General features: G+C 37.8%; 1 protein-coding gene across 12 annotated transcripts in view; it reads left to right on the top strand.

The window, feature by feature from the left end:
* The window catches only part of CCDC57 (coiled-coil domain containing 57), a 59208-nt gene extending 34485 nt beyond the window's left edge, over positions 1-24723 (top strand). For 9 of the 12 annotated variants that reach the window (XM_026113132.2, XM_026113133.2, XM_026113130.2 and 6 more), the window contains 6 exons: positions 1150-1402; positions 3330-3430; positions 7502-7730; positions 8431-8567; positions 14260-14482; positions 22826-24723. In XM_026113132.2, coding sequence (XP_025968917.2) covers positions 1150-1402; positions 3330-3430; positions 7502-7730; positions 8431-8567; positions 14260-14482; positions 22826-23052 — 1170 coding nt within the window. In that variant the 3' untranslated portion in view covers positions 23053-24723. Of the gene's footprint in view, positions 1-1149; positions 1403-3329; positions 3431-7501; positions 7731-8430; positions 8568-14259; positions 14483-15301; positions 21657-22825 lie in introns of those variants that run through there. The other 3 variants (XM_026113136.2, XM_064503879.1, XM_064503880.1) reach the window with 3 other exon arrangements.
* The last annotated feature ends 397 nt before the right edge of the window (positions 24724-25120 follow it).

The following is a 25120-nucleotide window of genomic DNA, read 5'->3' as shown; positions in this document are numbered from 1 at the left end:
TTTCCCTCCTCCTCTCCACCAAAGTTGAAAATTTGAAAACTGAGAAAGACATGTGAGAGGAAGCGAGTCTATATTTGTCCTTTTCATTATGTTTTCCTTAAAGATATGTTGCTGACTACTGTCAGGAATTGGATGCTGGAGCAGGCAACCTTTGGTAAAGCAATTATCAACCAGTATGATCTAGAACATTTTACATTTTTGTTCTGATTAGAGAATCACCTTATTCACACACGACTTTCCAAACAAAATCTCTAAGATAATCTTCAAGGCTGTTGTAGCCTATGGAGAAAACATCAAGCAATTCCCTTTCAAAAATTGTTGAGCGAGAACAATTCTGGAATGCATTACTCTAAAAGCAAGCTACTCATACTTTACAAATATAGATTAGTCTTTCTACAGTAGTTAAAGCAGCTTTGGCAACCTGGTTTTGGTAGAGTTTTCAATTTTGGAAATCTGCAGGACCGACAGTTGGTTATCAATGCATACTTTCATCAAGTGTAATTCCAAAAGTCAGGCTTCTATTACAGATGCTGTCTTTGTGAAGGCAGAGCTTCAATTGGTATCTGACAATAGTTCCTTTTATTTTGCCTGCTGGTAGATTATCTTAAGTATTATACATAAGCAGCTACTTTTTAAAGAAAGATGTTGCTACTTATTTTATATCTGAATAAGTGCTTAGAGGTTTTCTAGATGTTGTCTAGATATAGTCCATACCCCTCTTTCCTTTTTCCAGTGTAGTAACAGATGCCCAACCTCTTTATGCTCTCAAACAAATGTCCTCCAATGATGCAAGAATTTGGCAGGTCAGAAAGGGGATTGCTGTTGAGCAAAGGAGTTCTTTCAAGAGATGGGATATGAGGGGGAGAGACAGAGAATACTCAAAAGAACAACAGAGATGAGCTATAGCCCTCTGTGGCCCTCTTCCTCCCTTTCTGTGCCCTTCCCCATCTCGAACTCTCAGCATACCACTTTTTTCTTAGGCAAATCCTCAGAATAACCAGATTTTTTCTTCACTTTCTGTGATTCTTTTCCAACAAACTGTTTATGGATTGAAAATGTTAAGATCCTTGTGTGCGGTGTTGTGGGGGGACCATTTGTGTTGCTCATTAATGAAGGTTGTTACTATTGTGCTGCAATTTTATTTTATAGATATTTCTATATGATGATAAAAGTTCTCTTAACAAAGATTTTCCTACCTTGGAAGTACAAAAACTTCAGAAGCAGAATGACAACCTTCGGGCTACTATTGCACAAATGAGGAAAGAAATGGAGAGTCTTGATGAGCAGATGCTGCCTTCGTGTCCTCTGACAGTAAACAGACAGCCTGTAGAGCAGATGAACACTGGCATATCTACAGAAATCTCAGCACTCACACCTGGTAATGATGTGGAATGGGATGAAGGTGTGGTTACATACATATACATTTTTGAAAGTTTCTTACTATATATATATATATATATATATATATATATATATATATAGTAGAAATATATATAGTGTGTATATATATAGTATGAAATTTTATACACACACACACACACACACACACACACACACACACACTTTCAAATGTGTCCCTTTACCAAATATTGCCATACATTAGTTGGGTGACTAATAGATTTTTAGTATCACTTAAACATTTTAGTATATCATGTCTTATACCTTTTTTTTTTTCCTTTTTCACATTATCCTTCATGGAAAACACAAAGAAGAATGTAGTTATATTAGAGGTGAAAGCTGATAACTTTGAAAAAGGCTGATAATGTTACTAGCTTTCTTTAACATTAAAAAATGAACTATGGAAGTTATGTCCATTATGTATGTTATTATTTTGTACTAAATTTTCAGAAGTTTATAAAGTCTGGGTTTGATTGGCATTTGCGCAGGCATGTTTGGAAACAGAAATGGATTTTTTAAAATTTTTGGTAAACATTCTTGTGAATTTCAGAAGTCTGGAGAAAATGGAAAAGAAAACCAACTGTACCTTGGTAATAGAATAACCAGCCCCAATCTGTTTTGGTGTAATAATAATAATAATAAATTAAGCAAGGTATCACTCTTTCAAGGACATCTTTCACCTTTGTAGGAAGGTAACCCTGTTTTTTAGCAGTTTTTGCCACTTATTTAAGTTCAGGGGGATAGCTGCATTATACGTCTGTCTGTGCCTCATTTATGTAAACCTTTAACTTCCGATTGCCCTGAATTATTTGAGAGCCACCATGAATCATTTTTTATATTTCAGAAAACCAAGATGGATTTGGTGAAAGGTATTTTGTTGTACCAAGTGTTTTGCTGTCTATTAGACTTCTCTGTTTAAATTTTGCAGAGAGACTAGATCCGTCTTACCAGTTTGCAGAATTTATTTTAAACTGTCATTTATGCAGCAATGTGAAATCTCTAGCTAACTAAGGCTGAAGATACCTTTTTAATAAATATAAGCTTATTTTACTTTTTAGTTTTGTTCCTAACAAAACATTGATAACCAATTCAAGCAAAAACTGTTAAATTAAAAATCATTTCAACCATAGTTCTTTGTCGCAGGCAACTAAAGTCCGCTGTTTTTGACGATACTCTAGTTCAATATGTTAAAAGACTTATAGCTATGAGAGCTTAGTGTTCTCCAAGAGAACCAATGATCTTTGTCAGCTGATAAATGTAACTTTTCAGAAATTGATTATGCATTTTCACTATGACTTAATTCTTTATTCAATTAGAATAATCTTTCTGATATCCCTTTAAAAATGTATGGAGATTATATTCAATCACTAAAAGAGATGATAACAGTAAATCCAAAATTTAAGACAACAGCAGAGTAACTTGGGAACACGCTTCTGATTACTGGGAAGTCATTTGTTCTTTCCACCGACTTGCCCATGTACACCAAAATGTTCAGATTCAGACTTCCGTTTTTACTGGATCTTAAAAATGTTTCAGGATTGACTTCAGTTTATTGGTGGGGGATTTTTCAACTGTGATTGAGAAGCTACTATATCTATCTTAAGCATTCTTGTTATACTGAGTATTGCCAGTTTCCTGAGAGTGATTAAATAATGCAGCATGGGAAGAAATAAAAACTTTTGCCTGTGTGCTGCTTACCCATGAGCTGAACTTTTTAATGTGTCTCACGTAATCACATCTGCATTTTGTAGCTGAATGGTGTTTGCATATTGTGAGGTTGTACTACTTTTTATATTTCTTCAGTTCTGTTTAAAATGTATCTACTGAAATTATATGCCTGTATACTAATGAGACTAAGTTCTGATGCAGCTGTTGCTATGAAAGGCTAGACTACACACACACACTCATATTATACTCCTCTTTTCTTTTAGGTTCATCATGTACAGGCAAAGTTTCCACTAGAACCACTTTAAACAATATCAAAGTGAGCGCAACTAACTTGGATTTAATAGTAAAGCCACACAAACAAAAGGTATGAAGGTGTTTAAACTACCTAAGATATGTGATTACATAAATATCATACTGCTTTTGTTTAAATATTAAAAATATGGAGCCCTATACTCCTATATGGTCAGTTAGTAATGAGTGTAAGTTAGATGAGAGCCAGCAGTGATTTTTCAGCCAAATTTATGCTCCTTCTGTCTAGGGAATAAATGTTGGCTAGTCATTCCCTGGCTTGAGTCCTTCCTGATTCTGCCCCCCCCCCCCCCCCCCCCCCCACACACACACACTCCCAGCTCTTGGAAATGTGTGAACTATTGTGTATCAGCTCTTTGAGTTTTCCTTTGTAAATCCATATTTTAGGTGTGCGTGTACTGAAAATCTTTCAGTATGCCTGTAATGAGGTGAGTACAGATGATGATGTAGGTATTGTGTCGCTACTGGACTCTGAAAGAAGTTACCATGAAGCTTTGATTTGACATAGATATGCATAGATATGCAAATGAAGTTGTATTCCCTTTTTATTTTATGGAAATATGAATCTGAGTCACATCTGATCCTGCCTAATTTTTCTCTTCTCAGATTTCCTTTGCAGCCTCTTCCCTTTCTCCCCTCTTTTTTCCTTCAGGTAAAGAACAGGGGGAGTTGTACATATTTGATTTAGTGCTCCTTTAGGAAATTGACATAACATTTTCATCAAATAAATGTAACAAAACTTAACTGTCATATGTACACTGGATGGTACTTAATCTATGTTTTTTTCTGTAAAGAACCTCTGATTGCCCGGCTCGCTGAGCTCTCTTCTGCAGGGCCCTTGCTAGGGACAGCGCAGCCCAGCAGCCCCTGGAGCCCCCTTCCTCTGTTCCCTGTCCCTCATCTGTGGGACAGATGACCATGAGTAGCTCCGTTATATATGATTGGGAGAAGCAGCTGAACGCTTGTGGCTGTTTGGGGCTCTTGCCACCCAAGAATTCAAAACTCACTGGCTCTAGGAGCATTTTTGTTCAGCTCTATATTTACAAATGTAATTCCTATTGTGTTACTTTAAAGGTAGGAACAGTATTGGCCTTGAAGTGTGAAAGATGCATCTCTTGGTAAAAATGCTAAAAAATGAATTGAAAGCTGAGGCAAATATCTAATACTATCTAAGGAATATGTCTCCATATGTTCTTCCTGTTCCAGAGAGTTCATGATGTAGTAAAAAGAGCCTAGAATAAAATAGGTTAAAATAAATTTAAAACATAAAATTTGTAACTTTAAAGTCATCCATAAAATCTACTATCTGTGTTATGTTTGAACTTTTCTAAGTGTTAAGACTCTCTGTTAACCTTCTAATTTCAAGGAAATTGAAATAGTAACTAAGTAATAAAAAATGACAGATTACATTAAAAGGTAATAGCTTTAAGAACTGAAACAATATCAATGGTTAAGTAAAACTTTGGAGCCCTGGGAAGCTTGTGTGAAAGCCTGCACAACCCACCCTAAACAGCTAACATTTAGTCTTAATTGTATCTTTTTATTGAATACATAAGGAGTTTTGTTTGTTCCTGTTGTGAAATTACATGTAGCAAATATGCCAGTATAGATTAAATGGATTTATTTCTCCTCTTTGGTCACTTTCAGAATGATTAGATGAAAACTGATTTTTGCACCAGTTGTTTTTTTCTGTTGCAGAAAATATTTTACAAACTACTGTCCAAGATGCATTTGCATTTTCTTTGTCTTTGATTCGTTTTGTTTTTTAAGAGTGGAAGGAGCCTTAAAAGAAAAGTAGAGAGTGGCCTTGCCCTGGGGACACTGAGGTAGGAGTTGAACCTTCTCCATGCCAGAGACAAATCCTTTGTTTTGTGATGCTAAACAGTAATTGAATGCTTAGGGCTGGTTATGAGAAACAACAATATTTTTCAGGCAGTGATATGCATCTTTGGTGTGAAATACTGTATTACTTGTGCGGTATGTGCATAGGCAAATAATGAAAATCTAAATGTGCAGGCCTAAATTTGCAGTGGACAAAGTACCGGAACTGTAGTCAGTGCTATCTTCGTTGATGTTGAACTAGCATTTTGCTGTCTTCTGCACACATTTGTGCTTTATTTCTTCTTCCGTAGCACATAATAAGTCTTCTTAGGCTTACATCGGTAGATGGAAATAATCCCAAGAGTGTTCCGAATAATAGACAAAATGTCATCAGAATTCCTTACTGTATTTTAAAAGTTCTTGCCTCTTAACATTCTTCTACCTCGTCTCTGTGCTACTTATGCTTTTTAATTACATGTTAATTGTGAGCTTAAGGCTATAACAAATTTCAGGCAAAAATATTTCTACCTCAGGGAGTTTGGAATCTGTTGAGCAGTGATGGTAACTAAACACAGGGGAGCAGAGGTGAAGTCCACACAGAAGGCCACAGTGATAGTTTTCTTTTTCCACTTAATTTAACAGAGGTTCTGGGGCTGTATTCTCAAAATGGTAGACTCCACAGCTAAAAAGTAGCTTAAGGAAAAGAGGAGTTTATTGCATAAACTGGTAAAATGGGCATATAGACTTTTGTCTGTATGTGTATTTGTCTTCCATTCTTTTTATATCTGCTTTTAGAGTTTCCTCCATCTTTTGTAGTGCCTATCTTTTCCATGTTGCCTCCTTTTTTGTATTGTAGAGTATGACGCTGGACATGGGTCTAAAGATAAAAAGATTTCTGAGTTCCACTTCTAACCCTGCAACTTGCAGGCTGTCACCTGAAACAATTTCCTCTGTGATTGCTTTTATGAAAAACTCAGTAGAAACTCAAGTTTAAGGAAAAGGTGTTCCTGCCTTTGCCCTGGGGTGTACTTCTGCCTTTTGGCACAAGGGGGGTGGTACGTAGCATGACAGCCAGTGGTACCGTAATTGGACGTGACTCTGACCTCTCCTTATGTTGAGCCTCAGTGTTTTAATTTCACCATCGGTATGATGAGGTTAGAGTATAATAATTTGCAGCTTCTTACATTGATTGCTTTGATACAAATTGCTGTATGTACACCTAGGTGGTGATTTGTCTTTCTTTTGCTGTGGTCCCTTCATATTTGTACATACTCTAGCCCTGCCCTTATTTCTCCACCCTCCTCCCCCATAATATTTGTGGACCTGTGTGTTTTCTGTGTATGCTCTCAAGGTTCTCCTCTTTTATAGCAGAACTATCCAAAAGGAATAAAAGAATGTTTGGGAGCTGCATAATGCCATAAGGCTTTTTCCCTCCCTCCCCCCTGCCAATGATACCTTAATCAATGTGTACTCCTTGAATCACAGTGTTCAGGGTGATTTTAGTTGGAAGTTGACTGAGATTGTACAATTACAATGTTGCAATAGTTTATATATAAAAGTGTAAATATAGATCTGAAAGACTTGTGTAAAACTATTTTAATGTGTGTGAAATGTTTACATACTTGTGGTAATGTGTAGCCCTAAAAAAAAAAAAAAGTCTGTAGGGAGGTGATATGTTCAGTGAATGATGAGTATTTAAACAACTGTTGAAAATGTCCCCTCTGTAGTAAGGGGGCTGAAAGAGGCCAGCATGCAGCTCTTAAACCAAGAGTGTGATCTTTTGAGTAAATACTATATCATAATGCATGTGTACAAGTGGGCTCAGTTAGGGTTGCAGAGACAAAACCAACTCTAGATTCTTTATTTTGCAGCCTTTTTTCTTTTAACGTTATCGTACGTCATACCTGTTCCACATGTGTATGCATACACACATTACACAAAGAAGAGTTTGTGGTAGCCTTCTATCTGCTATGAAGTCTCTTTTTTCACGTTTTATCTTAAAATTAACTGGTCTCTAATGAACAGTTGTACAGTTTTTATCTCACATGTATCATTTTACATTTACAGTTAACAAGATTGAGTATACTTGTGGGAACTTCCGAGGTCATGATAGCGGTTTGGTCCATGGTTTAATTTGTTCTGTACTGCTAACAAACAGATTCAGAAATGGACCCTCAAAAAATGGGCTTCAGACTAACTTTACACTTTTTCTCAACTGGCTTCTAATGCATGTTTGTACCAATCTCTAAACCCTCTAGATCACGCTTTTAAAATATTCATTATATGTGCTATCTGCTTTTTTAAGGGGCCAAAAAACAAAGTTCTTCAAGAAAAGATGGTAGATCATGGACAACAGTTGTCTGATGTAGGGCCCAGTGATGGTCTTCCATATGGTGTGGGTTGCAGTCTACAAGGAATACAGAATAAACTGAAGGAAGCAATGAGAAAAATCTTGATTTTGAGCCAAGAGAAGCAGCAGCTAATTGAAATGGGAAACAGGCTCAGAGCAGAACTCGGAATGGTATCCAAGGAAGGTAAACTTATTCTACGGAAGAATGCTAGCTCACATATTTAGAATAAAACTAAAACCTGGAAATCACTTCATTTTTTGAGCTGGAGAGAGCTAAGTTTTGATATGAAAACAAAGCACTGGACCTGGCAGATCCTTGAGCTGGACAGTTTCTGTGAGACTGCAGTACTAATTGTTGCAAGTAAGATTATTCTGTGATAGGAGGTGCTAAAATAGAACAAGGACAGTCTGTAGGCAGTAATTTTGGGAGGATGAATGTTTTGAGGAAGGATTCCCTGGTGCTTAGATTCAGTGTGGGAACCAGAAGTTGAATTAAGACTTTTCTGTTTTAAGGGCAGAAAAGAAGCAGTTTATCTTTTGGAATAAAAAACACTTTCTCATTAAAATGGGAAAGGAAGCCAAATAGGCTTATTATGGAGTAAGCTTGAATTGAGTAGATATAATGTAAGTAAACTTCACTGTAGATGTGTAAATTCCATGTAACAATCACTCTGACAGTGAAGCAAAATTAAATAAAAAACAAGCACTAGCAGGAAGAGATGTTTCTAGGCCTGTTCTCACATAGTATTGAATTCATCTGCAATAAAAAGCTGCTGTGTTCTGTGATTCATTTAAACCTGCTATAAACACCCGCAGGGAATGCAGTATCGATGATGGAATAACAATAGAGAATGCTTTCCTCAATATTTTCTCACCTTTTACAGGACTTCAGCATCCTGTCAGCTCCGAGTGCTGCATGGTTTGTGTTGATTCTGGTAGTCTTTTTCCAAGAGAGCTTGTCAAAAGAGCACAGTGTCAGCTTTCAGCTTTAGAGCATCTACAATACAAGCTTGCAACACAGGTAATGACATACTCTTCTAAAATTTAGTGATAATGAGCTGTTAAGGCAATTCTATTTCCAAGTGTAGAACTTTCCTTAAAACTCTGCATTTAGGCACTTTGAGCTAAAACTGGTAAAAGTCCTCCTTTGGTTCCTTGGAAGATTTATACTTGAGGGATTATACTTGGAACTTGACAACTAATTTTTTTAAACATGGTATTCATCCAAGAAATTTCAGAAACATTTGTGTTAATGCAGCAGAAATGCATTTTTTATTCTGCAGAAATGCTGAATTGCAAGTATAAGTTTCATAAAACTTAGTTTTAAATGAGTAGGATAAGACCATTTGGAAGTATTTGCTATATGTTCTAAGATAAACTTGAAAATGATTTATCAGTGAGCATACTTCCAAATATTCACACTGCTGGGATTTTAAAGCACTCTTATCCAAATTATTGCAATAGCGTGTTTACATGTATGAAGATAGAATGTGTAACTAACCTGTCTCTAATCTTTTATAATTAAAATACAATTTTTAATAGTTAAATTGCAGTTTTCATTAGAGAGACAAATGCATAAATCTTGACTCCTGCAAAAGTTAGTGGCAGACCTCCCAGTGACTTCAATGGAGTCAGGATTTCACTATGTACTTTACTTAACTGATCAGCAGATTTGTTCCTGTGATGATTGAGTCAGAGCAGCTGATAGTTTTGAGGGCAGTAAACAATGTTCTTTCAGAAAGGGTGAGGTTGTTGCTCTGAGACATACAACTTCAGTAGAATTATTAACCAAGTTCAACTGGGGAAATACTTCCTCTGGGAACCTCTCTAGGTGACCTGTTCCAGTGTTTGATCACCCTCCCAGTAAAGAAGTGTTTTTTCTTATGTTTAAGTGGAATTTCCTGTATTTCAATTTCTGCCCATTGCCTCTTGTTCTTCCATGGGATACAACTGAGAGGAGTCTGGCTCAGTCTTCTTTTACTATACCCCTACCTCCTCCCCAGTCCCTCCTGAGCTTCCTTTTCTTGAGGCTAAACAATTGTAGCTTCCTCAGCCTTTCCTCATATGTTAGATGCTCCAGTCCTTCCTTCATCTCTGTGGCCTTCTGTTGGACTCGTTCCAGTATGTCAATATCTGTCTTGTTGTACCGGGGAGCCTGGAACTGGACACAGTACTCCAAATGTGGTCACACCAGTGCTGAGTAGAGGGGAATAATCACCTCCCTCGACCTGCTGCCGGTGCTCCTCTTGATGCAGCCAAGGATGCCATTGGTTGCCTTTGGCGCAAGGGCGCATTGCTGGCTCATGTTCAACTTGGTGTCCCCCAGGACTCCCAGGTTCTTTTCTGCTGAGCTGCTTTCCAGCCAGTCAGCCCCCAGCCTGTTAGATAGTAAATGCAACCTCTTTGCCCTTTTGTGGGAAAAAATCAACTGAACCAGTCTCCTCTCTAGGATCCTGCTTATTTTTTCATTCCCTCTCTGTGAGGGGAATTCTTATTTCTCTTAACTGAAATCAGCAACAAGTTGAGATCCTTTTTTGTGGATTATTAGGGTTGATCCAAGAATATGTAAGAGACTGAAGTTTAATATTTTCCTTTTTACATACAAAGATCTCTGTCTATGGTAATATGAAACTACACAGGAGAAAACCCTATTGTGTTGCCAACTTCTGCTAAGAAATCAGTCAGTTATTTGAAAATTTTACCTTCTTACTTCAGAGTAGTGAAGGAAAGACACACTCAAAAAAAGACAAGATGGACTAGCCACATATGCATTCTAAGCATGCCACTCTGTATTATTTTGAGCCTGAACTTGCCATTAATTTCTTCATAGGTTACCTGGTTGGCCTAGGTCTGTAACAAAGCCATATGAACCATCTGGCTAGCCAGTTTGAATGAAAAATGAATTTTCTAAAAGAGCCAGTGGTAAATTCTAAGGAACTTTCAGGTGGTCTTCTTTTCCTTCAGTTAAGAATGAGGTTAAAGAAAAAAAATCATTTTAGCCTCTTCAGTTGCTTAAAATAAGTGCTACAGATTAGGTAAATGAAAGTTTTGTCACTCAGCAGGTACTAATTTAACCACTTACGTATCTGGGGGTGACTCTCTTTTCATTTTGCAAATAAGTTCTGCTCAAGATAGTTGGGTTTTTTTTCCCCTGATAAGTAAAATAGCACTGCAGGTTAGCCATGTAATTGTAACCATGAGGGATGTTAGCTGCAGTAATTACAAAAACTTTTGGGTCAGTAGATTTAAGAGAATAGTGTAAAAAGTTGAAGTCCAAGGACTCTCCAACAATTAAAGTTGAGAACAAGTGTTGACACGGTCAAGTTCAGTGTTCTGCTATCAGGCATGTAGGCAAACAGTTACCCGCTTTGTGGAGGATTACTATTCTCTTGGATAGAGAATAGCAATAAAAACAGGTTGTACTTGATCAGAGGGACTAAATTTTTGAATTTGAAAGGAAAAGGGCTCTCCAATTATCTGAATTATGCAGCTGTATTTCAGTCTGAGAAGACGCATGTTCAGGGAAGAAAATGGGTACACATGTTTCTTGGCTAAGGTGAAGTTCATACTCACTATGGCAACATTTTGCAGTATGTTGTAAGGAATATGACAGGGAAGAACTCTGTCTGGAAGTCCTGTCACAAGGGCTTAAATTTCTCTTAGCTTCTTCCTAGCAGATATTCAGCAGGAAGTGCACTCCCATGGAAGGTTTAATAGAGAAACAAATTGCCTGAGTTGTAAAAGGCTATGACATTAAAGTCAATTAGAAATTTAAACAGATTGCCTGAATGAAAATAAGGCCCCACCCTTCCTTACCCCCCCCCCCCCCAGTTAGTCAATGAAAAGGTTTTAAAGGCTGCAGTGTGAACAGACACTGTAAACAATCCATCAGAGAGTGATAAACTGAGAAGGCCGTATGGTGTACCTCTGCAGAGCTAATGGAGACATTCTTTCTTAGGTATAGCAGATAGTTCTCAATTTCTGTTATCTTGGACTATAAGAAGTCAGTCAGGTAAGTGGAGCGCCAGCTAGAGAATCTGGTCTATTTTGAAAAATGTATCGGTTCAAGTTGCTTTGACATCAAAATATTGGTTAGGACATAAAATAGTGAAAGCCATCTAGACTCTGAGACTGGGAAGGCTCAGGTTCTGTGAGAACAGGTCTAGGAATGTGGCATCATTTTGCAACTCTTCATTGACAACCTGTGGTCCTGATCAAAAACTGTCATAGCAACACTGTCACAAGAAGTATTAGCATCTTGTCTTAGTGCCAGGAGCGTGGTCAGAGGAAAGAATCAATGTGTGTTCAATAAATAGCCTCACCAGAATATCAGTGATGCATCTGGTATGGGCTACACTCCTGGAGCAGAGAGATCTTAAACCTCCTGTAAAAATCCAAGGTGGGAAGGTCAACTCCACTCCTAAGTGATAGACCCAAGCACGTGACTCCAATGTCCTGCCTGTGGGGCTTCAGAAGGAAATGGCTGAGGCAGCCATCTAAAGTGCTCAGGAAGCCTGAGAGTTGGTCTGCCAACAGATGAACTTACTGTGGAATGCTCCAGTATGCTTGTGGACATCTTAATAACTTAAAGTCACAAGTTGGGCATGTTCCCACTTCTATATTACCCTTTGTTCACTTGAAATTTCAGTTCTTTAAAGAGCTGCTTATTAGCATCAGTTTTTAGTTCTAATACCAGAAATAATTTCCATGAAGGATATTAGGGTCCAGCAAAACATTTGAGTAGATTCTTCTCTGCACTACTTTGGTCAGAGTCTGAAAAGAATTAGCTAAACGCTTATACTGTATGGATGTGAAAGCGGTTTTTCTGGATCTGGGCAAGTTGACAGAAGTCACGCACAGTTTTTTCCCTACTTTCTTTGTGTTCCCCATTCACCTCATCTCTTTAGTTTTCCTTTAAAAGCTTGTCTTAGAGCTTTTCTGACTGTTAAATTGAGACCAATGACTCGTCATTGCCCGTCCATCCCACCCTTCCCTTCTCTTATTTTGAATGAGCTAGGTACAGTGCTTGCTATTTTTCTGTCATCTGGTGTCTCTCCTGTGTTTTAAAACTCATTAAAGATCCTTCTTGCTTTTGTAGAAATAAATAAATAAATTCCAGTGTGTCAGTGGCTCTTGCGGGGGTAGCATTTGACTGTAAGTTTCCAGATGGTGTAGTAAATTATAAGAGAACTAGTTTGCCTCTTCCGTTCTAGGATTGCTTGGAGATTATGATTGAAATGGCTGTCACTGAGGATCCTTCCTCTTCTGGAATCTTGTGGGATAATCTCTCTTACTGCTGGAGTTTGTCCAGATTAGAAAGAAGGATGTCCCTTCCTCCATCCTAGCTGTTCCTCCTCAGTGCTCTGTATACTGAACGTACTTGGTGTGGCTTCAGCTCTTGCACTGGTGCTGAGCTCCAGGAGGCTGAACTTCTGAGCACTGCCATTCAAGTACTTGGATTCTTCCTCCCGACCTCCCGTGTAATCAGTCTTATTAGCCGTGCTACATATGTTCCTGTGTTCATCACCATCATCATCCTTATTAAAAACTGCGAGAAATTTATTTCCATGGGCTAGAGGTCATGCCTACAGGAATTTCAATCTCAGTTACTTTATGTGATGAGCTCCTGTCTTGTTTCTTTAGTCTATGGCTAAAGACTTTTTTGATGTTTATTTTAATATCCTTTGACAGGGCTGAAGAAGTTAACTTTTCATCAGATCTCACTTTAATTGCTACATGTTGAAAGTACATGAAACTTTGTGGGGTAACCTGATTTCTTTTTTTTTTTTTTTTTGATAAATCTCTTGTTCTTTTTTTAAGTACTTCTCTGTGAGTTTTCTTCTGTAATTTGATCATGGGAAAAAATGAAAGGGAAGAACGTCCCTGTGAATATAAACTTGAGTAACAAGCACAATGATAGTAACAGCAATAAGAGATGGAGGTTTTGAACAGATTTAGTAAGAAATTATTAGGAGGGAAGATTGGGCCCTATTGATCCAAACAGAACATAATTTTATTTAATATTATTTATAATAGATTATTTTTAATCTAGTAGTGTAGCAGCACGCTGAGCTATAAATGTAGTATTTTTAGAGGCTGTGGGTTATTTGTATTAATGTAACATTTCTTATAAGGAGCAGCAGTATGCAAAGCAACAGCATCTCTCAAGGCTCTCCTCTAAATGCCTGCCCTAGCTTAAATGAAAAAGAAGCTCCAAGCACCTGTAGGGAAGAAACAGAATTACCATCCACTGAGCTACAGCGCAGTTTTATCATCAAACTTGCCCTCAGTTGGATGCTTCAGTTGTAGTTGCTCAAAAGTAATTTTCTGGAAGGCTTCAAAAAAGAAAATGTGTGTGTGTGTGTATGTGTGTGTGTGTGTGTGTGTGTGTGTGTGTATATATATATATATATATACACACACATACACATATACAAGTTATTCATTGTTCATGTAAAATTTGTTATTTGTAATAGAGCGTTATGCTACTTAACACCTAAACTAGGGTATCTCAATCACTTGTACCACGTTATAATTCATCCTCTCTTCCAACCTTTCAAAATTAATAGTAACATCTTTCTGCTTCTGCTCGTCTCTAAGGTGCTGAAACCTTCTATATAAGGCCAGGATCCCACTGTTACGTTTAACCAATTACCAGATGTCTTCGATATGAAGAGTATGTATCTTTGTAAGATTGTGTTTGAATTTCACAGGTTCAGCTAGATTCCTCTATTGAAAATTGTGGGGCAGCACAACAAAAGGCATGTACATCCTCAGAGCTCATTGAAAGTCAGACGCTCAGGGAGAGTCCTAGTCAAGCCCAGCAGGTCTGGCTTTCTTCATCTAGAACACTTTGTTCTTGCCAAGATATTTGGCACGCTTTAGAAATGGGATCAAGTCCTTCTGTTCTCAGTCCTCAAAACAACACTGGCCAAGGTAAGCATGCTTTGCAAAGTAATCATAGTATTTGAGTCTTCTAGAAGAATGCAAGTACAGTAGTGGGTTCTGCCCCCTTCCACCTATTTTTGATATGAGTGCTGCTGCTATTATAGTCCTGCAGTCACCATCTGAAGATCTAATGAGCTATTTAAGGTACTCTCACTCTTGCCAGCAGAAATATATATCCAAAATTAAGAGGAATGCCAGCATAGCTCTCTGATGTGAATGCAATCATTTAAAATACTTTACCCCTTTTATTAAAAAAATCTAGGAAAATGTACTCTTCTATCTGGATATAGCCCAGATTTTATTTGAGATAAGATATCCATGCGTCTCTGAGAACTGCGTAGTTCATGTACTGCCATGTGCCTGTTAGATCAAATCATAGTTTGACAAATCTTTGCTTAATCATTAGTTTTGTGGCAGTTTTATAGCCACAATATTACTTAATGTACTAAGGCCTAAAGGCCCAAAGTAAGATCATGGGTATGGTGTGGTATATGTCACTGGCACACAGTGAGATAGAGTTTGTTGTTTACTAATTTTTCATAATCCAGCGCAACAAGTTGGGACACTAAAAAACAAATTAAAACAAAAGAAAAAAATAAGTTCTAATATGTGAGACAGAATGGCAACATTATGTGCCAGATGGTAAGACGATGTCAGGGTTGGGATGAGAGGAGAGGGTAAAACCGAGGTCACAGACTGAAGGTTAATCAGTGTTACACGGTTGCAGAAAAAAACACAAGTACTTGGAACTTTTAGCAGCAGTATCATTTATAAGACACACAGAGTAATCTTTCCACTCCTACCTAGTTCTAGTGAGACATCTGCTGGAGGTCCCATTTTGGGGCACTGCGTTTGAACAATGTGGACCAACAGGAGAGAAACAAGAATGAGTGGAAGTCCAGAAATCAGGACTTAAAAAATGATTGAAGAAATGGTGATTACTTAGTCGGGGCATAAGTGGGCAAAACATGCTGCAAAGAGTAATGAAATACACTGGTATTTCCAAAGTGTAGCTTCCTCACATGCAAACTTCAAATGAACTTTCTAATGGTAGCCATTATGTTGAGCGCTGTACTGCAGATGAGTGTTATGTGTTTCCCAAACTGTTGCTCTATTCATGAAATAATCCTTCATCGGCAAAACCTTGGAAAACTGTTCTTACATCTGCTATGGATAGGACAAAAAGTAGTGGCCTTCACTTGTAATAATGGAAAAACTGTAAGAATGGCTAATACTGGACTACGTTACCCAGGAGGGTCATAGACTCTTCTGTATTGAAGGTCTTTACAAATTCACAGACAAACATTTCTCCAGAATATTCCAAGTAAAGGTGTTTTTTTGTTTGTTTGTTTGTTTTGAATTGGGGGGGTAGATGTCAATAAATTATTTCTTAGAATGCTGTGGGACTTGTGAGGAGCTGTTTGCATTTTGGTTTTATTATTACCATTATTATTTCTGAGATCTGGTGATAGCTGTGGAGTAGTAATATGGCAGCTATTTAGACTTTTAGAGTTAGCTTTCTATTTGTAGTGGCCTGTTACCATTACAGAGATACTCCTCTGCAATGATAAAGGCTAACAGTATACTGGCCTGCATGAGCAAGAATGTAGCCAGCTAGTTAAGGGAAGTGATTATTCCTCTCTATTTGGCACTTTTGAGTTCACATCTGGAGTACTGTGTCCAGTTTTGGACCCTCTGGTATGAGAGAGACATTGACAAACTGGAGTGAGTCCAATGAAGAGTCGCTAAGATTGCTAGGGGGCTGGAGCACATGATGTTCGAGATGAGGTTGAGAGGGCTGGGTTTTTCAGCATGGAGAAGAGAGGGTCAAGGGATCATCTGATTGCTCTGACTAGAGAGGAATAAGCACTGTGACATTTTGCCTAGAGTGGCTGTGGAGTCTTTGTCCTTGGAGACACTCAGAGCTCAACTGGGCAAAGACCTGGGCAATCAGACATAACTCTGAAGTTAGCTCTGCTCTGGGGAAGAGGTTGAACTACAGATCTCTAGAGGTCCTTTCTGATCTACATTACCCTGCTTCCATTTCTAAACCAGTGTATAGGTGCAATGAACACTCTTCAGTGGCACACACGAGCAAAAATAATTGGTATCTAAATGGACTTTCAAAATTAGAAGTGGGTTATAAGTGTAATTATTCACAGTGGCAGTGTATTGCAGGGACAAGCTAATATGTATTGACAGACCTGTAGGACTGGAGTGGAAGTAGTGCTGATGGTCATGATTCATGTGCTTTTTTGTGGGGCTAGGACTGAAATAGGAAGAGTATTTCAGGTCAGGCCTATATTGACAGGATAAGCAAAAGGAAGTCTTTGAAACATTACTGATAATGCCATGCAGTTTCATGCTGCTGTATGTATGATGCAACACTACTGGCAGCCTTACAAGGACATCAGTTTCTTAATGTCTAGAAATTTCCAGCCACAGTTGCAAAACTTACTGTGAGATTTTTGAGGGTCCAGAGAATAGCAAAAAAGAGGTTACTGATGACACAAAACAAGTGAAACAGTATTAAGGGATGACATTTTCCTGGATACAGCCTTAATTTATTCTGTGCATCCAGTTTCACCCTAAAAACACTTAAGACAGGAGTTTCTTACTCATTACATGCAGGCCCTGAAATACTGCATTACAAGAATAGAACTTTTAAAAATTCTTTTATGTTCCTCCAGGAGAACATCCAAATGGGATCCTTAATTCTGCTAGATTGTCAGTTAATTTTCTAAATTTCAGAAAACAACATTATAAAATCAAAATCTTCCTTTTTTGCAAGTCTATGACCATATTTTCAGAGCAGAGTATATAAAATTTTCAAGGAGTTCTGCTTCTGATTTTAGCAGAGACCTGATTTTTTTTCTTTTTTTAATGCCTGAGGTATGGAAAATTAATTCAACCTTTGTTGTTTAAAGTCACTCATTTGAATTTAATATATTCATCAAACATGGTTATAGTGGAGAGAACTATCGTTAAGACTGCGTGACTGGCTGCTGGGCTTTGTAACAGAAGTGGTGCACACAGAGTTGAAAGCTCAGTAACACACGATGATGTGGAACAACAGCAAGCAAGCTAGATTGCTTATTCAAGCATTTCTTTTGTAAGTTCAACACTGTACAAATCGTTCACACCAGTAACAGTGTTTTATGGGCATTTCCAGTGAAACAAGATGGGGCATGAGAATTATTTTCTGAACCTGTTGAACAGCTTCATTCAATCCTTTTTCATGTATAGTGCAGCCAGTTGGGACTTAAAATGGTTGGCACTTCAAATAAGCCCTACTATTTGCTGTATTTCCAGCATATGGCATGATTCATTGTGACAGTGTGTTTTGGGGTGTTTTTTGACTTAGAAGTTAACACTGAATCACTGTAATGGACTGTTATATACTTTGTTCATCTCACTATGAAATTCCAAACTCGCGGAAGCTTTTGATCAAGTCAGAGGACTAAGAAATATTTTAGTTTTCTCTGTCCTTGCTCTACCTACTGATACGGAGTTTCTACTGTAGGAATGAGATGGATTAAAATAAATTTTGTGTGAATTTTGCAGATAAGTAGAAAGAATACAGGTTCCTTGCACAGCTGTTTTTCGTGGTACTATATTATTCAAAGGAAAAGATCCTGCAGCTGAGGTAGACAAGTGCAAGCCAGGCCGATACTAAAAACATCAGAGTTACATACAGAAACTGTACTAAATGATAACGAATACACTTCTGTATTTCCTTTCCGTGCCCTGTGTTAGGAGTTGAGAGCAGGTGGGGAATTTTGGTTGGTGGTCCATGACACAGGCATTTTGAATACTGATGACAGGCAATCCTCAAAGGAAAGTTGCTTGTCAGGGGAGTTGTGTGCTTTTCTCCAAAAATCATTACACGGTTATCCAACAGTGTGCTTAGCTTCTGTATAGGCTGCAAGGTTTCTCTATTCACTTGTGGGTTAGAGAGCTTTTCTTAGATTTTGGAATAAATGTTAGAGGAGAGGAGGGGGATTTTTGTTTGTAGAACATTTAGAAAACTGGAATTTATTTTTTTTCTTCAAGATTAGTTTAATAAAGTTTTTACTTGCTCTTGTTTTTCTGCTTGCTCTTAATTTTTCTGAAGAAAAAAGACAAGAAAGCAAACATCACCTATTAAAATTTGGCTGTAAGATCACCTTTAGACTGAAGTCAATACTGTGACTGATGCATTGTGTTACCATGTGAAAAGCTCCTGATCGGCTCTCTCTCCTTGGGTCAACAGAGACTAGGGTCAGTGCAGAGGGAATAAGAGCATAAGGCAAACTATATCTGCACTAAGAGTGTCCCAACTAGTCACTTGTTTTGAAGAAACTGAATATACTTTTGAAGTACATGAAACTTCCTATTTTCCATGCCAGAGTAGGGCTCCAATTGCGGTGGATAGTCCCAGCGTACATTTGGGGAAACCCCACCCCCACAGCTATTCAGGACTGTGGTCCTTCGGGTATTAAAGTTAAGTTTATGTTGTAAGCTAAGAAAGAGACCAAGCTGCTTTGAAGCAAAGTAACTTTTCTGGTTTACTACTGGAACTTAGATACAGGAGTTTCTTTTACTATAATTCTTGTTACTGTTACTTGCTAAGCCCTGTGGTCTGAAATTCTACACTCTATGGATCAAAAGTTATCTTAAATGTTTCCACACTAGACAGAATTTCAACAGCTTTGACATCACTGACAGTTCTAAGAGCAATCCATGTGGGTAAAAAGTTGGCCAGAGAAAGAATCTGGTAAAATATTAACAAACAGAAAGAGAGCTGCTTCCTTCTGGCTCCAGTCAGAGAAGAACTGATGATTTCTCTTCCATGTTAAATAAAACTTTTAATCTTTGAAGTGTTTCACAAATATTAACTAATCTCCTAGTTACATAGTCTACACTTAAATGTTCTTCTCCTGAATAGGAACTGTTTGAGTTGGTGTTCCTTCAGAAGTGCTGTTAGCACTAAGTAAATAGGTAGGGATCAGTTTTTGAAATGAAAGTTTCAGTTTGAGGAAATTTCATTTTGCTCATACAACATGTCTACCTCTACCTCTTTAGCTGTGGGGGGCGGGGGGGCCACACATCTATGTGTGTTAATCTCTGTCTGACTGTAGTCAGCAGAGGTCAAATAGAAGATGAGTTAAGCATTTCAGTACTCTAAAATCTTAGGTGCGTTTTCAAAAGCAGTTTAGGCTCTTAACTATGGTCTGATCAGTTCTTATTAGCAAAGTTGCTTTGAAAGTAAGTTAATAAGCTTGTAAGTTAGATGCGCTTTTTTTTTTCTGAAGGTCCTTCATACAGGTGAACAGTTCCAAGCAGAAACATATGAAGGTCCTTATTCAGTGTTCTTTTAGGATGTTTCAGTTTTAAATAGCATTTCTAATGTTGCGTGTTGATTCTTTATCTTTTTCTGCAGCACAATATTATAGGACTAGCCTTGCCTGTTTGCAGTTTCATTGTTTTAAATTTCTGTATTAACACAGTCCAAAACTTTACATTATCCATAGAAAATGCTTGTATACTTGTGATGGTGTTCCAAACACCTAACTAATTTATAGCCCTTATTATTATAATTGCAGTCAAAAGCGACAAATACAACAGAATATTTCAGAGGAAGAGTTGCAGTTGATGAGTGCCTAATTAGTGCTCGGTTATTTTGCCTTTGGATCTGTAAGATTAGGACCTCACACATTTTTTTCTGAAAGTCATTCCCTTGGTCAAATTCAAAAGGCCCCTCAAAACTGATGGAATCTTTCAAAACAGGCTGTCAATAAGCACCGCTGCCTGTGTGTTATTTATTGGCCTGACCTCAGTGCTCTTAGTTGGACCAGAAATGAGAGTCTGTTCTGCTGCAGTTCCTGTTCAAGCAAAAATCTTTGCGTGAATAATCTTTGCTTTCAATAATCTTTGAAGCTGTATCCATGTCGTTTCAGACACAGCCTCCTGCGCTTTTCTAAAATGTTGATGTTGTCATGAAATTCCGCTTTATCATCTGACAGATGTGGCAGGGGTCTAGGTAATGCACTGTAATTATTGGAGTCCTTTTTCCTGCAAAGAAAGACACACAAAGGTCTTCCATGGCCTCAAGCATTAATTTTCTTTCATATCTTCAACAGCCGTAGGTAACCACTAGGTGGCAAGCTGAACAACTTGATCTCATATCAATGGTATACAGGTGACACAAGGGTCCACTGAGCCTGATTCACCACCTGTAATAACAAATGCTATCAAGCTGACTCAGTGCAGAGATTTCACACTCATGGGTGAACAACTAGTTCAAACTAAGCCTGAACGTAAAAGTGATTTTGAAAAGTGTACAGTCACAGTGTCATGTTTAGGATAGAGCTATAAAGCCTCAATTAATTCATTCATTCCATAATTCAAGAATGGTTTTGATTTCCTTTGTGAGTGATGCTAAGCTTCCACATAGAACTTTTTTCAGACTTTCTACCACATTTTGTTGACCATAAGAATTTATCTTATCCTGTTAATAACCCCTCCTTGACAATTCGTGCAACTCTCTCTCTTGCTCTGTGATTGGATTGTATCTGGGACTGAAGCTTTTCATGCTCAGAACATTCCAGTTAGTATAGAGTACTATAGTGGATGTTTTTGAAAATACATTATGGCTACTTCTGCTGCCTGCTTTGGGTTCCTGTAGAAAATCTGAGGTTAAAATATGAGTGTCTTGAAAAATAAGGATTAAGTGGCTGGAGCCAAGCAGCTGTAAACATTATGTAAAGCTTACAATGAATACTGTGATTGTCCAATTCCACTTACCTTACCTAATGAAACCTGTGATAAGACTAAAGTTCATTTAGTTGGAGAGAGTGTTTTCAGAGAATGATGTGAGACACTGCAGTGTGAACTCCTGTGAGTGCTAAGACCAGTCTCCCTGCTTCCCAACCTAAGAGGTTACTTTTTCAGTTAGTCCTCCCTAGTACACACTAATATTTTAGATAACAAAGTGTTCCATTGTGTACACCTTCCTCTGTGAGAGAAGATGAAAAAAAAAATGGTAGCAATGTAGCTTTAATATACAGTCAGAATGAGTTTAGAGCGAACAGAAAGAAGAACCCAACAGGAACAAAATAGGACATCCTAAGTTTCTTCCCTCTGTACCTCATTCCCTTATTAAAACTGTTCTCCTGTACTCCATTGTCTCACATGTGAATTTTTTTTTTAGAATTATGAGATTGGGTCAGCTGCATCTGTTGGTTTGTTGGGTTTTACTTTTGGGGGGGGAGGAAGGGAGGGTGTCTCTTCCTCCTCCCCCTGTGTCTTCCTGTCTTCTCAAGTCCAGGTCTTTCATTCCAGCAGATGGGTAAGGGTGAAGCTTCTGGACATTAATTCTTTTTCATGTAATAGCATAATTACAGAGTTTATCTAGCAAGGCATCCTTATATTTGTGTGATGAGAAGGTGGCATTCCTATTAAAAATCCTAGAAGACTTTCACTGGGTGTCAATGGGCTGCCATATAGAATATGTACAAGGCAGGGGCCTTGCAGTGTTCCGTGACAGACACCTTAAGCTTTCTCATCGTTCTTCAGTTATTAAACCTGACAAATAAAAAGACTTCCTTACAGTACCGTGCCCTGAAAAAGGGATTCTGATAATGAAACAGCCTTGGAAGCTCACCACTGGTACCTTCTTGGGAGCAAGATGTTGTTTTGGCAGATATTATCAGTTAAGCCCACAGAACTACCTTAGAGCCCTTTGGATCATGCTTCTCTTAAAAGATTTTGCTGCAGCTCTCATGGCTGCTGGTGATTTTTTGAAACAGAAGATCTCACTGTTGCAGCCAACTAATGACTAATTTATCACCATTTCACAATATGGAAATAAGTAGGTCTAACTATATCATGTTATCTACAGTGATGGTATTGCTTTGATTGATATAGATGTTCTCTCAGAAGGCAGAGAGGAGTGAACTTGTAAAATGTGGTGTTAAAAACAGCTGAGCAGATAGCAGTGCTTGAATTGAACAGTCATACAGACCTTCCAGACCTTCCTTCCTGTCTTCCTTCCTCCTCTGTTAAGCAGTCTGATGCTAACTGAGGATGAAGGGGTACAGATGAAGCAAGGATTGAGCAGGAGATGCTGTTGTATTTTTACTATCAGCTTGGTAGGCCTTAATGGACAGTTCTATGCCCCCTGTGTTTACTACTGCAGAAAGGTTCAGTTGCCCAATATAAGACTTTGATAATATGGCACTATGAAGGCAGTATAGTTAGAGGACAAGAGTAAACTGATTTTCCTCAATTTTCTAGTCTTATGATTAAATAGAAGTATAACTACAAAGTAATTTTATTTCTTTTTTTGAGGAGTGGAGTTTGAAGTTATACGTACAACTGAGATGCCTGAAGAATCTCAGCAAAACATCAAAGCCAAGGATAAAGCTGAAATGCCAGCTACGCATTTGACAGTCACAGGAACCAAGCTGGAAGTTCAGCAGAAGTTAAAGTCCAGGAATTTGTCTTGTGCTCATCCCATAAAGCCAAAAATCTCTTCCAACATGGCAAAAATCCGTAACTACAATGTTAAAGACTGATTCCTTTGTTGGCAGCAAATTTCATGTCCACACTTGCTATTTATTTATTTTTAAACCCATGAATCAGATTTAAATATTGGCTTTGGTGTTCATTTTTATATGTAAAGTTGGGATGTTTGAGGCCAAAAGAGAGAACAAATACCCTGTTTCATGCTGCAAGCTAAAGTAAAGGATTAATCTGCATACATGATAAGATTATCATGCTCACTGTGAATACTGATTTATTTTAATTATATATGTTAAATTTTGCTTGCATCATGGATTTAGAAATGTCCAGTTAATACATATGTAAATCCTTTTGCCTCTAGGCAAAGCTAGCAGGTCTTTAGCAAATATATTGTTGAGAAACTGTAGATGTGTTTTAACTTAGAAGTGGGATGCCTCAACCTACTTGTTTTCTTGTAATTAACAATGCAGCTGTTAATCCTGTGCAGCTATCTCTCCGCTGAAAGAAAGAGGGCTGAAAAGATTATACCTGAATTTGTATTGTTTCTCATCTTCTATAGTTGTTTCCAGCTGTTGAGAGCGCATGCAAAAGTATAAAATCAAAATTTTATCACACACCACTAATACGGTTTTTCTTTAACAAGAGATTGTACAAAGTTTAAAGCAGTGAAGAACATGCTCACTCAGAATCTTTCAGAAGTGCTGTAAGAAATAAGTCTTAAAACAGATGAAGCTAAAAGAAAACTTCAGTGAGTTGTGATGAAATGAGGGATACCCTATGTAGTTATGAACCACACCAGGACATTTAAACAAGTGATCAGTTTATTTGTGTCACACATTCCAGCAACAGTGAGCTCTCTTGAGATATTTTGGTATTGAACTTTACTGCAAGTGGTATCACTGAAGTGAACTGTAGTTCTCTGTTACTGCTGAAAGCATATATAAAATCTAAACAGGATTAAGGAAGGAGGAGAGCTACTCACCCACCAGCACTTTTTTCTGCAGCACTTTTCTTTTTAGAATTCCTTCCCTGGTAGTATTTGCAAACAGCTTGTCCCTGTAGCATCTGATGATGCGGTAGTAATCATTTTGAGAACAACTTGAAAAATTAATTTTCCACTTCCTGATGAAAATGTTTTGTTTTAGTATAAAGATGCTATGGTATTATAAACAGATGCTTAAATCTGCAATTAAATGTCATTGGGATGTTATCAAGCCAATATGAGGCCTGAGAGATCTTGTGGGCTTCTTTCTAAATCGTTTTATTACTTGAAAGTCCCGTCATTAGATTCAACATTTGACATTGTTCATGAGCCAGAACAACATGATGCATTCCCTTGAACCAGGCCCTGAATGAGCTCTTTCTGCAACTCAAAGCATAGTGGTTTCTAACAAGCACAGGAATTTTGGCTGAGATCACACCACAATTACAGCTCTCATTGGATATTTCTAGAGCACAATGTGTAAATTCCAAAGTTGATATTAACTGCAGGTTATCCTGTAAAGTAACTTTTATTTTTGATTCCATGTTTTTATTGAACTGTGGAGATGCTGAGTATTTCAGTGCAATGAGATTCTGTGCATTTACAGTTCTTGCATTAAAAGCAGTGTCAACTCATTAGAAAAGGAGCAGTTTGTTCCATAATCTTGGTAATACTGCATCTGAGCTTGAAAAATGCTACTCTGTATTTCTTATATCATGGATATAAACTCCTGGGCTGCAGACTTCAGAAATGCCTTTTTTTTTGTTTTAGTGTTTCAGCTGGCATGCCTGGTCATGCAGACCTCTTGCCAGGAAGGCAACTTTAATTTATTCAGTTTCCTTGAGAAACAGGTTTCCTTAAGGCAACTGTAGGTAAGGGAAGAAGACAGCTGTTGATTGTTTCAATTTTTTTCCTTGTGGTAGAAAAAAATGGGTTCAATCACTGTACATTTGTTTTACAGTAACTATAAGAACATAGCATAAGTGTGCTGAAGGTTAACAAAACATGCATAATAATAATAATAAATTACATAAATGTATTGCTTGGATCCTGTAGGGAGAGGTTACGCTAATTTTTTTACTAAATGTGGGGGGAAATTCACATATTTTATGAACAAAATGCTCAACAAATTGAATGTT

The sequence above is a fragment of the Dromaius novaehollandiae genome, unplaced genomic scaffold, assembly GCF_036370855.1.
Source record: "Dromaius novaehollandiae isolate bDroNov1 unplaced genomic scaffold, bDroNov1.hap1 HAP1_SCAFFOLD_80, whole genome shotgun sequence".
NCBI lineage: Eukaryota > Metazoa > Chordata > Aves > Casuariiformes > Dromaiidae > Dromaius > Dromaius novaehollandiae.
Note: the sequence above shows the minus strand (reverse complement) of the source record. Positions and strands in the feature narration are given on the sequence as shown.